Consider the following 16,117-nt stretch of genomic DNA (forward strand, 5'->3'; position numbering starts at 1 on the left):
TTGGTAGATGTGAAACATGCTTACGGTCATGATTTCCTTTATCCACATGTGTATAGTGCCATCTACTGGCTCAGTATAGGTTGTGCAACTATCTATATATGTTGGGGGAACATAACTGCACAGCAAGTTTGAAAGTCTGACATGCCTGTGAATAGGGATTTATTGATTTTGTTTCACAGTTGGGATAGTTTGATTATGAGCAGGAAAAGACAACACTGATGTGTCCTTGACCAAGAACAGTCACTCAAAAAATAAATAAATAAATAAAAATCTATGAGCTTTTAGAAAAGCTTTTTGTTAATGTGTTTTTTCTCTGTTTAAAGGTCCTCTGACTTGACTCTTGGTTTATATTCTTTTGATCACAATAAAAGAGGCAATTTTATAGGAGAATGCTCGAATGCTTGACTTACATGGTTGATGTTGTCCTGAAATGCATACCCTCCTCCCATAATCAAACACTGCCCCTGTCTCCATAAATTTCTTGTGCTACTCATGATTCAATGGGCGTGACAGTGGATCTCTTCCATACTCAGCCCTGTAGTTTCGCTAAATCAGCGTATCCTACTTTATTTCAATAAACCATGACACACTATGTGCTTTTTTGGTGAAGAGACTTTATGGAACTTTATGTACGAAAGTTTAACTGCTTTTACTTACTAGACTTCTTCCTTTTATTTGACAAATCAAAATCCCGAGTCTGTTTTCACAAACTAAGATATCATAGGTAAATGGATAAAGCTAATCTGAAATGGCAGTGAGAAAAAAAACAAACATGAGCACACATCACAAAACTTTCATAGTGAATCAGTGGAATGATGGAACCACATCTTTATTAACTTTTATCTGTACAGAAAGGAAACAAACATTTCAGTCACCAGATCATGCAAAGCAGTATTGCGTTACAAATAAAAACACAATACAAAACAAACAATATATACTGTACCATAAATATGGAGCCTCAAAAAAATAAATCAGTCAATCAATATGTTACAAAAAATAAACTCCTGAGATAACACTTACATACATACAAATACAATATGTTTTAATTCACAATGGGTAAGCAGACAGGTTGATATGCTGTTGTCAAGCGTTGAGATTCTTCTTCTTTTTTTAAGTATTATATTTTTATGAATTCAGCAACTCAACTGAAAATGACCAGCTAAGGGACTAAGCTCAATCCAGGTGGCTTTAACTTCAGTCCCACATTTCAAAAAGGATTGATCAGATAAACCAGCAGTTTAATATGCTGTGCCAATCTGAAACCCAGCTTCTTACTTGATACTTGAAAGCAACTTTGAAAGTCGCCATTGAAAGGAACCTTAAAGGGAATGTAAGAATAAGGTATTTAACAGATACACAGATCCTGTATTTATGTATATTTATATTCATAGTAGGGTGACAGCGCTCAACAGTCATGTCGAGGTGTTATTGCACTACTGTCTCAATGTCTTTTCATGAGAATAATCAACAAATTACAATACTGTTGATAAATCTACACAGAGGTGAAATAAGAGATCACCAGTCACAGCTACAGACATGAGTCTTTTTACTCTTTGAGACGCATTCATTTACCCCGTGCGATTGATTTGTTCAGTCTTCTGCACCGAGTCTAATGTCAATGCTTCCAAAACACAACAGCTGCAATCAATCTGGTCCTCAGTGGTGCCGATTACATTTTAACGCTTGAGGTAAATGAATGAGTTTCCAGCTGTAATCGACCCAGGTCTGCACAGCTAACAAATGTAGCTGCGAATTGAAAACATGTTCACAATAAGGCTACAACATCAAGAGAGAGAGAGGCAACGTAGGGAAAACTCAACACTGATAGAGCTTCCATCTGCTCCAAAAGTCAAACCGAGCCACTTGGAGGAGCCATGCAGAACAATTGAACACAGATGAACATACACAGATTTCAAACTCCCTCACACAACAATGAATTTCAAGGCTTGTGGACAAAAAAAGGGGGGCAGCAATTACAGGCCAAGTTAGTTGCCAAGGACCAGAGACACAAAGGCTGGATTAACACAGAAACAAGTAAAGTCATCGTTTTTTCTCCACTCACATACTTTGCACCAAAATTTATCTACTGGTGTGCAACCATCAAATGTCAAATATCTAGCTATTTTTTTTTAAACGTATGAATCCAGCCACTGAATGAAAGAGTTATGTCACTGACAAAAGTTAATTGAAAAGTGCTGCTGGATTTTTTTAATATATCATATTGGCTTATCTCCCTTTACAGCTCTATATCTTTATATCTATATACTGTGTGTATACATATTTCTATATTTATATACTGTATGTACATTCCATCTGAAGTCTTAAGTATTATACTTTTTGTATTTCTTAAAGTGTTCTTTTATAGGGTGCTCTGGGAAAAATAAACACTCTCTTCTCGGCTTTATCAATGACGTAACTCCTTCAGTCCAATTACTCTGGCACAAAATCATTCACTGAACATCCCACCCAGCAGGCCTCACTGTTACTCACACAGAGAAGCTGAAAAGGGAGGACAAAGGGACAGGGACGGAGGGGAATACAGCACAGTTAACACACAAAGTTTAATCTCAGACTGGTTCACATTTAATGTCAAGTCATCACCGGCCAATAGTAAAAGGAGGCCAGAATCATTTAAGGGGCTATAACTACGGCTCGGATGTGTCTAGTCAGAGAAAAGGCTGGCGAAGGACTTTCGGAGGTTGCGAATGGTCTCAGCCTTGGCCTCTTCTTGGCCGTCGCCTCCGGAGCTTGACACGCCGCGGAAGAAAGAGGAGTCGCTGAAGGCGTTGAAGGCATTGGTCAGGGACTGGGATTTACTAAGGAGGGAAGAGGGGGAAAATGGGTGGGATGGGTGGCAGGGAGGAATAGGGGAGGGAATACCAGAATATTAATAAATTAAATTAGAGGGAAAAGTAAGGAAGACAAACAGGGAAATGTGTGAGTGGGCCAAAATTTCACAACACAACATACATTTACCTTCCAAAAACATTCCAAATATTAGCATTGTAATTTTATCCCCGTATTTACTTTGTGAATACATAGATTATAGGGGATTAAAATGTATTTTAGCAAATATAACAACATTCTTTAGTGCTTACTGATGCATCCTAGCTACCACTGAAAACACATTTCACATCCACGATTTTTAAGTTTACACAATTAAATGAAATATTTTGACCTGCAATGTAGAGTGTTAAATGGACAATGGATTAATAAGGAGGTAAAACAAAATGTTACACAGATAGCTAATTGTTTCCCAATTTGGGATCTGCACTGACACATTTAGTAAACATCAAAAGGATAACATAGAGTGGTTATTTTTTCAATATGATCAAACTTCACATTTTAGAGTGCTGTTTAATTTGGTGGCGACCTGAAATGCATGTCTTTACATTATCAACACTGTGTTGATAATTCAGCTCTTACTTCAGCAGAGGGTGGGTCTTCTGCTCAGATGTTGGTTGTTCTTCAACCTGAGCCTCAGCCTCCTCAGGGGCCGCAGCTGCTTCAGCCGACACTGCCTCTGGGTTTTGGGAGGGTGAGGGAGGCTTAGCCAAAGACTGAGGCTTAGCTGGAGACTGGACACTTGGCGGGGACTGGCTGGCTTTGGCTGGGGACTGAACCTGTGTAGGGGATGGGGCTGAGGCAGTATCTGAGGCCTGAGTGGGTGCTGGGGCTTGGGCAGCCGGCTGGGGTTTAGGTGAGGCCTTGGGAGGGGGTGGAGTTTGGGGCTTTGGCTGGAGCTGTGGCTTTGAATTCCTGCGAACAGGAGGGATGGGCTTTGCGGGTGGTGTGGGTTTGGGGGGCAGCTCTTTTGGTTTGCCAGGAGCTGGGGATGGGGAGCCCTGAGGCTGGGGCTTGGGCTGCTCTGTGGTGGGAGCTGAGGCTGCAGGGGAGGCTGGAGCTGGAGCTGGGGTGGGTGCTGGGGCTGGAGCTGAAGCTGCAGGGGAGCCTGGGGCTGCGGCTGAGGCAGCTGCTTTTTTCGTTGTGGGAGAGCCTGGAGCTGCTGCGGCTGCTGCTGTTTTAGCTGGGGATGTTGGCGAGGCTTTGGCCGGGGCTGGGGTGGAAGCAGGACCAGGTGCTGGTTTTGTAACAGATGGGGCTCTCGTCATCGGAGGAGGCCTCGGCACTGGAGGCTTTGAGACTGAACCGGTCCGCTGGACTGGGCCTGGCTTCTGAGCCTGAGCTGGTTTCTGAGCTGGACCTGGACCAGGTTTCTGGGCCTGACCAGGCTTTGGTACTTGGTCAGATGCTCTCTTAGCAGACTCTGATGATTGCTCCACACTCTGTGACTTCATTGGTGCACCTTAAAGATTGAGACAACAGAGACTTAAGATTTAGCTGTATGGCTTTAAAACACAGAAGCAATAAAGGGAAAGTGACTCATAAACATCATCTCAGATCCAGCACCTTTGACTTTAGTGCAGCAGTTAGAATGGAGGCACCTGTTACACTAAACCAAGACCAAAGCAGAGCATAAAACAGACAATGAGCCTGACATGCCCATTCACATAAGATCCTCTCACTTTTATTGTTATCCAACAACCCATCTCTCAAGAACAGACCAGAGCAAAGCAGGCTGTGAATGTTTAGATTGCAGGTACCAGCAGGGGGCAGCAGATCAATGCTTAACACTTGGTGTAGTTCCTAGCTTTTCATGCTAAGAGGTAGTTTCTTCAATGCACCACAGCTAATGTGACAAAAAACTGTGAGGAAAGGAGGGATTGTAAGATAAAGAATAATGTAGAAATGGTACAACCGAAATGGTACACAGGCATAAAAAAATAAATCAGTTAACAAAGGCAGTCAAGTAACCCATGCAGCACAAAAACAAATCAAAACACAAAACAGACTTGGCAGGGATGAGTTTCCACTGGCAGATACTTTTCTTTCCATAATGCTGGATTACAGATTGATGAAATTTAATGTTTAAATTTAATGTTTAAATTTCCCTGAAATAATGTCTGTATTGTTAGGGAGCAGTATATATTGATGTATTCAAAATTGTGATGACATGTTAATTAATTAACCTGTCATATGAATACTACAACTCCCCCCATGAAAATTCATCCCAGACATCCTCTTAATGTAAGGCAGCTACATGAGCATGGGTCTTACGTTTTATTAGAGTCTGTCATTAAGCATCCAAATGGTGTCTTAGGACTCACGGCACATAAAAACCAAAGAAAATAACATTTGTAGAAATAAAGATTGTATGAGGTGATAGACAAGAATTTGCTTGGATGGTAACCTTGAATAATCAAATCTTTCTGATGATAAATGTTTGTGTACAAAATAATTAGATGCTGTTTTCAGCATCAACTGTTGAAGCTTTTTTTTTTTTCTGAACCCATGCTTGTGCGATGCTAAATCCACACATTATTTTCAGTTGAACTTTCAAGATTTTATATGTATTTGGAGATACAGCTGACTTTTTTTTTCCAGAGGTCAAATCCAAGCAAATGAGAAACAATCATGCAGAAAAATAAAGTGATGCTTTGTTTTGTCAAAATATTTCAAGAGTCACGTAACCAAGTTAAATAATTGCCAAGAAAACATATATTTTGTACCGTATGAAGCCACTTTGTCTTGTCTCATGTATTTCAACACAGAACAATTACAATTAATCAACAGCAAAACACGACCCCAGGCAGTTAATCACAGTCAGATCTGGCAAAGAAGGCTTTGTTCTTTTACTGTGGAAAAATCCCTCAAGAGAGCTTCTTTTTTCTTATCTGAGAGATAAAGTTAAGACAAAAAGCTATAAAGCATTAATCAGTTAGGTAAAGCTTAGCTGACAAAAAGTACAGTGATCATGTACCTTACGTTTGGGAAATGCATACAAAATACACAGACCACCCTTTCACAAATAGGCTAATTTCTGCCACTAGTTGGTCATAAGAAATGTTAATTTTGTCTTTAGGGGCAAAATAATTAGTAAAAATTTACCTCAACAGGAGGGGCACTTGTGAACCTTTTCTAAATCCTTTAAAAACGGAATAAGCTAGCCTCGCTAAAACAACTGTTCACACATGACGTAACATGTAGTGCCACAAATTTTTCACATCCATGCAAAATAATAAAAAAATATTTAAACAAACATGCAAATCCATACATTCACACATAGTACAGTCTCTAAAATAGGGCTTTGGCAATTGATAATGTGGCACACTGTTGTAAAAACGCTTTAAACAGGCACATGTAGGCCTGAGGACAAACACCACTACACTGACTCAGATGCTGCAGCTGTAGCTAGACTCAACAGGAAACATAAATACACTTTACTGTATGTTGCTGCTTGTTGATTCATGTGCTAAAGGTCATAACTTCATCAAGACAAGACCAGAAAATGCTTTTCATGGACCAAGAGCACTACAGGTATGATCCATGTTCACACCATATTTGCCATGAAACACACTAGTGCAAGGAAAGCAATTAACTTTAAGGAACAGTTCCAGGTGAAACCTGTGCTGATCTTACTCCTGGTAGATAAAAGCTGGCATTTTTTTGCCAAGTATTAGAGGGAAAAAAAAAGAAGTTGATTCCAATTTTACATCTGCAAGATTAATGAGAAGCTACAGCCAGCATAAATTTAGCTAATCTAGCTTTGCAAACTGTGGCTCCTGGCCATGCCACAATAATGGTAACTAAACCACTCCACCAGCACACAATGTTCCCATTTTCAAAAGCAAATAATCCAATTTTTTTTCTTGTTTGAAGTCATTTTTTGATGAATAAGTTGCTGCATATTTTGCTTCTTGCACAAAACTTCTCTAGAGGTCTGAGCAAAACCTGCCCCAAGACTGATTTGGATTTTCTAGACATGCTTTGGCCCTTTGATGGCAGCACTTGTATCACAATGGAGAGCAGTGTTTGGACAACCTTGAGGTTGAGGACGCTGGCCCGAAGTCCTGTTTGGATCTGCCACTCCTTCCTTCAGGGCAGCACTCTATAGAGAGTGAGAGGCGAAAGAAAGACAGACAGAAAGGAAAAGAAAGAGATGCTTAGATATTCACAAATACTTAGATTTCATAGGATATGCACTTTAACAGCCTCTACCTGTTGGGGCTGTACAGTAGTTGCTCTCTGGCCTTGAGGGGAGCGAACAGGTGAGCGGGAAATGCTGGATGACCTCCTGGCAGACAGTGCCTGGTTCATTTTAGCCAGCACCACCTCTGAGATGAGCTGGCGATCCTCTACCTGGTGATCACCAATCAACTGCATAGATGAACCCACAACCTGGACAAAGACGAGCACAGATGAAGGAAAGATAAGGTGTGAGTTTGTAAGAGGTGAATACATCTTAAGTTACGTACCAAAGTCAAGAGTCAACATTTATAGACTAATTCACCTTGTCTGCAGAATTCCCACCAACCTTTTTTTTTTTTTAACATATCCTTCATAGAGAATGGTCGGCCAAAAAATACTGATAGTGTGTTGAAATAACTTGACTGCTAATTGAAATGTTTTATTAGATTTTTCTAAGCACTACAAGAAGGAAATGTAATCCATAGCCATGGTAGCTCTAGCAACTGGGGATTTCAGAAGAAGTACTTTTTTATCTTTACATTTTTAAACAAGTAAAATTTCCTTAAATCAGTATATAGTGTCACTTTTTTATGATCTGAGTCAGTTGCAGGGTAATTACTGGGATAACTCATAGTGAGTGGGTAGTTACGCAAATTAGAATCCTTATTGTCAGGGTCAAGTCTCACCCTGTTGGTATTCTGATTATAACACCACCAACTCACCATTAGTTATCTCCTAGATAATGCACATTTTTCTATACGTTTTGAAATTCATTATAGTAGTTTGTGTAATTTGGTGCCATTTGTAATCTGTTTTAACTGCTAGTCCCATGCATTTCCCTCCAACCTCACCCACAGACTTTGTTGTGAAACATAAGTTACGAAAAACTGCTAAGAGCAAGGAAAGAAATTGTCAACTCACACGTCACTCTGACACACAGTAAGCTGTCTGTTTCTGTGTAAACTGTAAGATTCATCAATAGCTCTGATAACCCAATGGTAGCAACATAGAACCTTTTAAATCCACATCAACATCACAGCATCACTGTTAAAACCAAAACACTTAGCTTCTTAAACTGGCCCATGGTAAGACATGGTTTATAGGTGTTTCTCCCTTCTGTATCTAAAGTTCATTTTGAGGTTTCATTTTGACAGTCAGGCAGTTTCAAAGTGTGAGCATAGTTTTAACACCACAATGATAGGGTGTGGGTGTCACTGTGGCCTCAGCATCATTTCCCTACACAGTCTCATACTCACTACCTGTCTTTTGCAATAGTAGTTGTCTAAACTTCAAGAGGCCCTGCCTTATGAGCTGCTGCCGGTTAACTCAGCCACCCATCTTTCCTGTTTACTCTTTATAATCTCAGTTAACTTCTACTTGTCTCTGCCAATTCATCTGTGTTGGCACATTGCCCAACATTTTGTACAGGTCTTTCCCTCTGGCTGTTTTCTGTTTGTTTTCAGCTTGTTTAAACTCTACCTCTCCTCCCTTTAAACACTGAGTTTGCTTGACTTATTTGAGTGATAGTTTGTCACTAACTGTGAAACAGCAACCACCACTCAGCCTCAGCGCAGTATACGTTTATTCGAGCAGTGACCAGGATTTTGACAAAAAAAAAAAAATCACCTCAGTTGACCTAGCTTCCTCTGCAAATAAGGGGGCTGTGTTGACCTATACCATTGAGTGGCTGGGTACTTGGAGCCAAAATGCATCCCAGGAGAAGCAGCTCTCTCCAGAGCACTCCAGCTTGTGTCCTACAAACCCCGGCTCTTCAAGTTGCCCCCTAAGCTGGCCACTCAACAGCTCAATTCTGTGGCCTAATTAGTTTCTCCCAATTTTTCCCTAGTTTCTTTGGAGTCCTGCCTGGTTACCTCCAGAGCCTCCCTGGACTGGCTTACTGCTAACATCCTGTAGGCTGGCCTTTTGCTTGCTTTGTGGCCCCTCTAGTTCGGTGCCATTTTCCTCTTTGGCTAGTTTTCTGCTTGCCTTTAAAAGGCCTCCTACATGGGAAGTTAACCACTCCATACTGCCTTTTTCCTCTCAGCCACTTAAAGTTCTTCTTTACATGCCACTTTCACCCCATTTACACACATATCACACTCTGATGGAGGAGGCTAAAGTTGGGCCTGGGGTTGAGGGTTTTTCCCAAGGACACTTCTCATGAGCTTGAAGGGCCAAGTACAACGGTTGCTCTTCCAATTGGCGGCAATGGCCATCCCCTGTTTGCTCTAAACATTTGCAGGCTTAAGTATTTTCAACCACAGAAACTTTCCCCAGAACTTCGCACTTTTTAACCAAAGGAACTAGGGTCTAGATTTAGTTCTGGGTCAATGAATTTACCCTTAAAAACAGCCCTGCCTATAGGGTAGTACTTTCCAGATGTCACAGAATTTTGGGTGGCAACGCCTACAAGCTGATATTTCTGATTGGTAGAGAAACCGCAGTATTTCACCTGCTGTCCACAACAATGTTACACAGAGCTGTGATTCGCTTGGTTTGGTAACTCCCAAACAAATGTCTTATTAGAGTGCGAAAGTGTGAATGTGTCTCTGTCAGCTCCCGCAGTTACAGTTCAAAGAGTGACCCTATAAACTGGAGACCGTGTCAGTGGATATTGAGTTTACTTATGTGTGCTACAATATTCTCATCAGATAAGTATTTAATGAATATCCAAAACCATTACATAGTGATTCATCAAACTGAATGTCATCAATAAACTATCTTATTTTTTTAAGCTGAAACACCAGTATATGTGCTGTTTTTTTTCATTTATATTTACTGGGTTTTTCTGCTGCTTACATCAATCGTACAGTGCATGTTACCCACTTTTATATTTTTACAGAAAAACAAGAACACATCGTACATTGTCAACCACTAGAGTCCAATTCAATGTGTATCAAATTATTTCATCTTAAAATTAAGAAAACAGGATGGACTTGTGAATTAGAAAGAAGATATAACAATTATACAAAATAATAAGTAAAAATTAAATAAAATATAATAAGAAGAAATAAACTATAAAAAATTAAAATCTTAAAATGATTTTTTCCAACTTGCCCTATGAAACATATATCACATTAATTTTCAAGAGAGGGAATAGAATTTACAAAAGACAGCACAGGACCCCAAGTTTGTTCAAAAGTATCTAAACAAACCCTAGTACTATTCTTTATTTTCTCTAGGTAGAGGAAAAGCATCAGGTTCTTTCAGTTTTCAGAAGGCGGTTTGTGAACCTTTAATTGTTTAATTGACACTAAGGAGCTGGGAGGTACATGTCTACAAAAAGCTTTTGATAATTTATTGTACAAAGAAGGCCAGAATGATCTCAGTTTTGGGCAGGGGAAAAACGTGTTTGTGATAGCAGATGAAACAGAAAATCTGTCACACAGTTTGCTTGCGTTAAACTATTTGTTGAACTGAGAGATGCTGTTTTTTTTAATGCTTTAGATGGTGAGGTTGTCCATTTTTTTGCCAGTCAAAGCAGTTTCAGGCCTTTTTTAAAAGGATTTGACTGCTAATGGTTTGCCACTAACTCTTGTCTCCTTTCAAGCGTCAACAAATCCATCTGCAGTGCAATAAAACTAGATCAGAACCAGCACAGGCTGAAGATCCTCCATGCTAATAGGCTAACTGTATTGCTACACATGGTATACTGGCCTGTTTTTGCCCAGTACAGTGTCCTTTTTGCAGAGCAGGAGCCTTTCTATGTGAAATTTACATGTTGTCCGCGTGCGTGTGTGGTTCTCTGTGGCTGTCCATCTTCCTCTCACAGTCCAAAGAACGAGCTAACTGGTCGCTCTTGTTTTGTCCATCACTATGAGTGTGTGCCTGAGAGGTTTTGTGTTTCTCTACGTTTCTTTGTGATTGGACCTGTCCAGTGGAGACCTTGCTTAGAGAAATGCTGCACTTACCTCTGAAATATGACCAGATGTTAATTATCAAGCTCATGATGTGTATTAAAGTTGAGCGCAGTCAGTTTATTCCCAGCCAGACAACCCCAGGCCGCAGCAGTGTGAATTAGGCCAGACATGCTAAATTTAAGACTCAGACCTTATTAATAAGCTTCTGAAGCACAGGATGGAGTTTTTAGTAGTCAATAAACACTGTTTTTCAGGGATGATGTCACACCTCTAAATAAGAGCTCTTGTTGTGTTGTTTGACCTGCTTCGTGAGTGATGTGTCATGTATGTGGCTGAGCACTTCATCTATTTTCAGTTTTATGTTTCCATCTCACCTCAGTTATGTAGTCATTACCATCCTTGCCACAGATGGCTTTTACAGCACAAATATCCAGCCCTCCAAAGATCTCTGAGCAGGCATCAACCCACAGCTTGTACCTGTCACAGAGAAGAGATGGAGTGAGTTTACAAGGAATCACAATCTGCACACTGAAACACCATCTCTAAAGTTTGCCCTTCAGATGAGCCAAGAAGAGTTACAGGTGGCCAGAGAATGGAAACTTTCTTGGCTCAAAACTAGCCTGTCAGGTAGGTCAAGAAAAGTTTCGTTGCAGTCTTTTTAAAAAGAAATAACGACATGGGAACCACTTCAACCCAGTAAGCAAGTCTGAATGATGCTCCACAGGGGTATTTATTCTGACAGTGAACCTTAAACAGAACATCTCTACCCCCAGGCCAGGTTGGCTGTAGACTGAATAAGTTCCTGAATAATCACGAGCTCTGGAGCTTCCTCGTTGCTTCACAAACAGCTGTACAGAGATCTATTGTCTCTCTATTGGGAAGATCAGCTTTAGGAACAACTGACAAATAATTTTCATAAACTTAACCATGTGTTTGTGAACATTACGGATAGGTTCAAACAAAACAAACATTGACAGAGTGAGCAGGAATTTTTACTCCAGATAATGCAGGATATGCACCCGGTTTAAGCTCTCTTTAAGTAGTGCTCCACACAGATATTGATGCCGTTACAATCCAGATGATGCCACCTCATTTTAATCTCCTATCCTGTGACAGGTCTTTTAATCACAGTGATTTCTTTCTTTATCATCGCCACTCTGTTGTATGCCTGTGCTGTTTTTGAAAAATGTCTCTAGACTTTTAATCAATAGAATTTAGCTTATAGTGATAATATAATGATATTTTTCCATCTTTTTTTCTAATAATGACAGAGGAAACACTCAAATGACGTTTACTGTGTGGCATCACTCCACCAGAACCACCCACTGACTGATTCTGCTGTGTAACTTCACTGCATCTAACAGTGATGTAACACAAGCATGACATATGTGACACCAGGGCAGCTTAAGCATCTCTAATGTGGAAGCGATGCTCACTTGTCAGTCATGGCTACTTGTTCCAACATGGCAGATCCAGTATTGCTCTTCCAGTTACCAGAGATGGATGTTCGCCTGAAAAAGAAGAGGACGATGAGTGTTAAATTACAGGCGACACCAACCTTCATGTGGGATTTAGACAGTTTTGTTGCTGGAAGAGTGTTATTTGTTTTTCAGTGAATACTCACTCACTTTCTGGTTTGCTCACGACTCACATGAAGGAAAAAGACCTAAAACTACATCCTGTCTGATTTATTAGCCTTTTGCTTAATCTACCACTCCAACTTTTGTTTGCTTTTCTCACTCTATACTGACATAAAGAAGTCAAATAGTAATATGCTGTAAGTACCTGGCATGTCTGATTACCTGGTCTTGTGATAGCACTGTTGACTTTGCAAAAGCAATAACAAAGGGCACAGTCATGAATATCTGTTTATATACAAGTACACTGCTTATGTAAGTAACTTTCTGTCAATACACCTGGATGCCAAATGGATGATGGATGCCTTAGATACTTATGGCTGTAACAGAATTATAGAGGTGGCCTATGTTGCTCATATAAAAAAAAAATGTTTTTACGTTTTTTAAGCTTTTGCTGCCTTAGATCCTCTGGTGAAGGCCTGCTGGTCGTTCCAAAGTCGAGACTCAAGACTAAGGGTGATCGAGCTTTCTCCATCCGAGCTCCTCGACTTTGGAACGACCTGCCGGAGGAGATAAGGCATGCGGAGTCTGTTGCTTCTTTTAAGTCCCTTTTAAAGACTCACTTTTACAGACTTGCTTTTATGTGATGCCGTCTATTACTGTCTTTTACTGTCTTTTACCATCTTTTAATGTCTTTTATCTCTATCTTATTTATTTATTTATTATATTTTAATCATTTACCTATTTATTTATTTATTTCTTATTCTTATTATATATATATATATATATATATATATATATATATATATATATATATATATATATATATATATATATATATATATATATATATATATATATATATATATATATATATATTTTTTTTTTTTTTTCTTTACTCCTTTTGGTTAATTTATTAATACTATTATGTGTTTTTATTTATGTATTTACTTTTATTTATTTAATTGCGTTTCCTATTCTTGCTCATTTTATGTTTTTTATGTTTGGTCCTCATGGTCTCTCTTTTTAGACTGCATGGTTCTTGTATTGTCTGGGTTTCTATTAAGTACTATAAATTATGGAAAGGACCGTTCCACCCTTTGTCCTTTTACACTGCTTTTTGATTTTATTTTATTGTGCTTATTGTTTCTTTGTTTGTGCTGAATGCTTGTAAAGCACTTTGTAAACTTTGTTTTAAAAAGTGCTATACAAATAATAAAATTATTATTATCATTATTATTGATAGGTTAGATAAAGTGAGATAATCAGGCGAAGAAAGAAATGATAACAAGCATCAAATGATGCTTTCCAGAGCTTGAGGATTCCAGTTAGGGTTAAAACATTTCATGATGAGAAGTTTGACCTCAGTTAAAGAAAATACCCATATTAAACAGCCCACATGTTCATAATGAAAATAACAAGAACAGTTACATGTATGCTTTGTAGTCACTGCCGATTTTCTGGACCCGGATGTCATACTTGGCGTCTACAAATGGCTCTGTAGTGCAGTAGGTCTGAGTGATGGCCACCACACTCGCAATATCCTGGAAGTCACTCACGTTGTCCACTTTGACCTGGGGGGATGAAAACATTCAGTGAACAGCTTAGCAGCATGTTTTGCATAACCCTGGTTTTGAAAATTAAGTTGTAAAGTTAGCTGAATAAAATCATAATGCTACCAGAACTTACGCATTCCCATAATGTTACACTATTTCCTTAAAGACGGGTATTAGTTTTTTTTTAGGATTTATAATGTCGCTCTGGAATCTGTTGTAATGTTAGAAGATTAAACGCTCAAAATAAAAATCCAGTTTTCCTCAGATTATTTAGGGTGTCGCCACAGTGGCCATCCATACTGTGCCCAAGCATGTTTCAACCCTAAACTCCAGTTCGTTTGGCCAGTGTGACCACAAGTATAACACAAGTATACCGTGCTCAGGCGCGGCACACTTCTGGAAAGGTGTGCTGCAGCAGGTAATGTGGACATGACATATGATCCATGACTTATGATCTCTGCAACTTCTCTCGACAATCATTTTAAACAACCGTGGGGGTGTTAGAGGGTTGTATTGGACCAAAACAACTTTACACGAGCCAAAAGCAACTAAAGTTGTAGCAATAATCTCTGTGCCTCATACTTGTAAAAACAGATGCTTCACGATGACGTATGGGGCCATGTGTGTGCCTTAAGTCTGATTCACACTGGAATAGTGTGACAGTAGACCAACCAGCGGGGAAACAGCACTGTGGGGGGGCAATCATGCTTGAGTATGGTAGGGTTCGGCTGGCTAGTGTCACTGCGCCCTTAGAAAACCCTTATTTCAGCCTCTGTCTGAACAGGCTGTCTTAGCTGCTGCCTCTTTAAGGCTCCCTGCTCCACAAAAAAACCTCTACTCTGATTGGCCAGCCTTCGGAGGCCGACCTTGGTGTTTGGGGCCCGCCCCTTCAAAAGGTCATGGACCAGTTAGGAGACCCTTATGTTATGACCTCAACACTTCAGCAAGTCTCATCACTATCCCATGAAGATCTGGTGCTATTTGAGAACAAACTGTTCAACATCAGCTAATTTTAGGAGTTGAAATATAACTGGATCAACGTTTTTTTTTTTTTTTTTTTTTGATACTTATCAGATAATGCATTGGAGAGAAAAAAACATTACTTTTCCCATTCCAGAGTGGGCGTGTCCAATCTTCACAACCACAGGGAAACTTGGTGTCGTGATCTGAAAAGTGAAAGGAAACATAAAGATGAATACCGGTGAACAATGCAGAGAGAAAAACAACAGCCATTATATAGCCATTAAGAATATCAATATAAATTACCATGAAATAAAAACAGCATTGCTATAGAGCAAGTTTGGAAACATCTGTCAACTTGTTATCAGGCAGTAATATACCAGCATGATCTTTTACAGCTACTGAAAAGCCTGTCTTCATCATCATTGTTGTCAATCATTTGTGTTGTCTTGAAGGATATATCTGGACCATCATGCACTAAAGAGTGCACTATATCAAAGATGCTATGAGGAGGATCTGTTTTAACTGGACTGCCTCACCACCTTCTGGCCTCATGCACATGTCTCATGCACACTTTCGTAAATAACTTTTAGCGAGGCGTGTGTTTGTTTTGGAATTGAATGGAGATTGGAATGAAACTAACGTAACCTCACTCTTCATTTTATTAAAAGACTTTCAAGTTTGAAGGGACCACTGCAGAATAACTGCTGCATGTGGATTGGCATGGACATTATCACGAACAGTTTAGTCCCTGTGTTAGCCTTTAGCTCGGGCTGTATCTCTCTCCTGTTAAGCTTTCTTCTTCTCTTCTTCTTCCTTTTTCTGTCCGACAGTTAGGCTCAAGTGTTCACTATCGCTACAAAATTAATCACAGAAATTGTTTTCAGCAGAGGAAAACAGATCTATCTTCATCAGCCAGCGTGGTGTTGTCATAGAGACCTAGACGTGCCGTAAATCAATCCTGTCCTGGTTGACCTGATCAGGAAGCTAAGAAGTAGCAATTTAAAAAAACATATAACCAGCAATATTAGTGCTGATAATCTCATTTTAAAGCATGGATTATAATCAGGACTAAATCTAAAGGGAGAATTTTGCAAAATCACACAAACTCCTCACAGCTCCTTTAAGCACCTAG

At 39.6% G+C, this 16,117-nt stretch overlaps 1 protein-coding gene across 1 annotated transcript in view; it reads right to left on the bottom strand.

The window, feature by feature from the left end:
• Nucleotides 1–863: 863 nt before the first annotated feature.
• The window catches only part of syn2b (synapsin IIb), a 104,673-nt gene continuing 89,419 nt past the window's right edge, over nt 864–16,117 (bottom strand). The window contains exons 6-13 of the mRNA XM_074667956.1: nt 15,126–15,188; nt 13,898–14,040; nt 12,326–12,400; nt 11,264–11,366; nt 7,060–7,239; nt 6,883–6,949; nt 3,427–4,306; nt 864–2,816 (exon numbers count right to left, since the gene is read on the bottom strand). Of these exons, the coding sequence (XP_074524057.1) occupies nt 2,663–2,816; nt 3,427–4,306; nt 6,883–6,949; nt 7,060–7,239; nt 11,264–11,366; nt 12,326–12,400; nt 13,898–14,040; nt 15,126–15,188 (1,665 nt within the window). The 3' untranslated portion in view covers nt 864–2,662. The remainder of the gene's footprint in view (nt 2,817–3,426; nt 4,307–6,882; nt 6,950–7,059; nt 7,240–11,263; nt 11,367–12,325; nt 12,401–13,897; nt 14,041–15,125; nt 15,189–16,117) is intronic.

The sequence above is a fragment of the Halichoeres trimaculatus genome, unplaced genomic scaffold, assembly GCF_033239565.1.
Source record: "Halichoeres trimaculatus isolate MK-OKI-2021-1 unplaced genomic scaffold, fHalTri1.1 fHalTri1_scaffold_1, whole genome shotgun sequence".
NCBI lineage: Eukaryota > Metazoa > Chordata > Actinopteri > Labriformes > Labridae > Halichoeres > Halichoeres trimaculatus.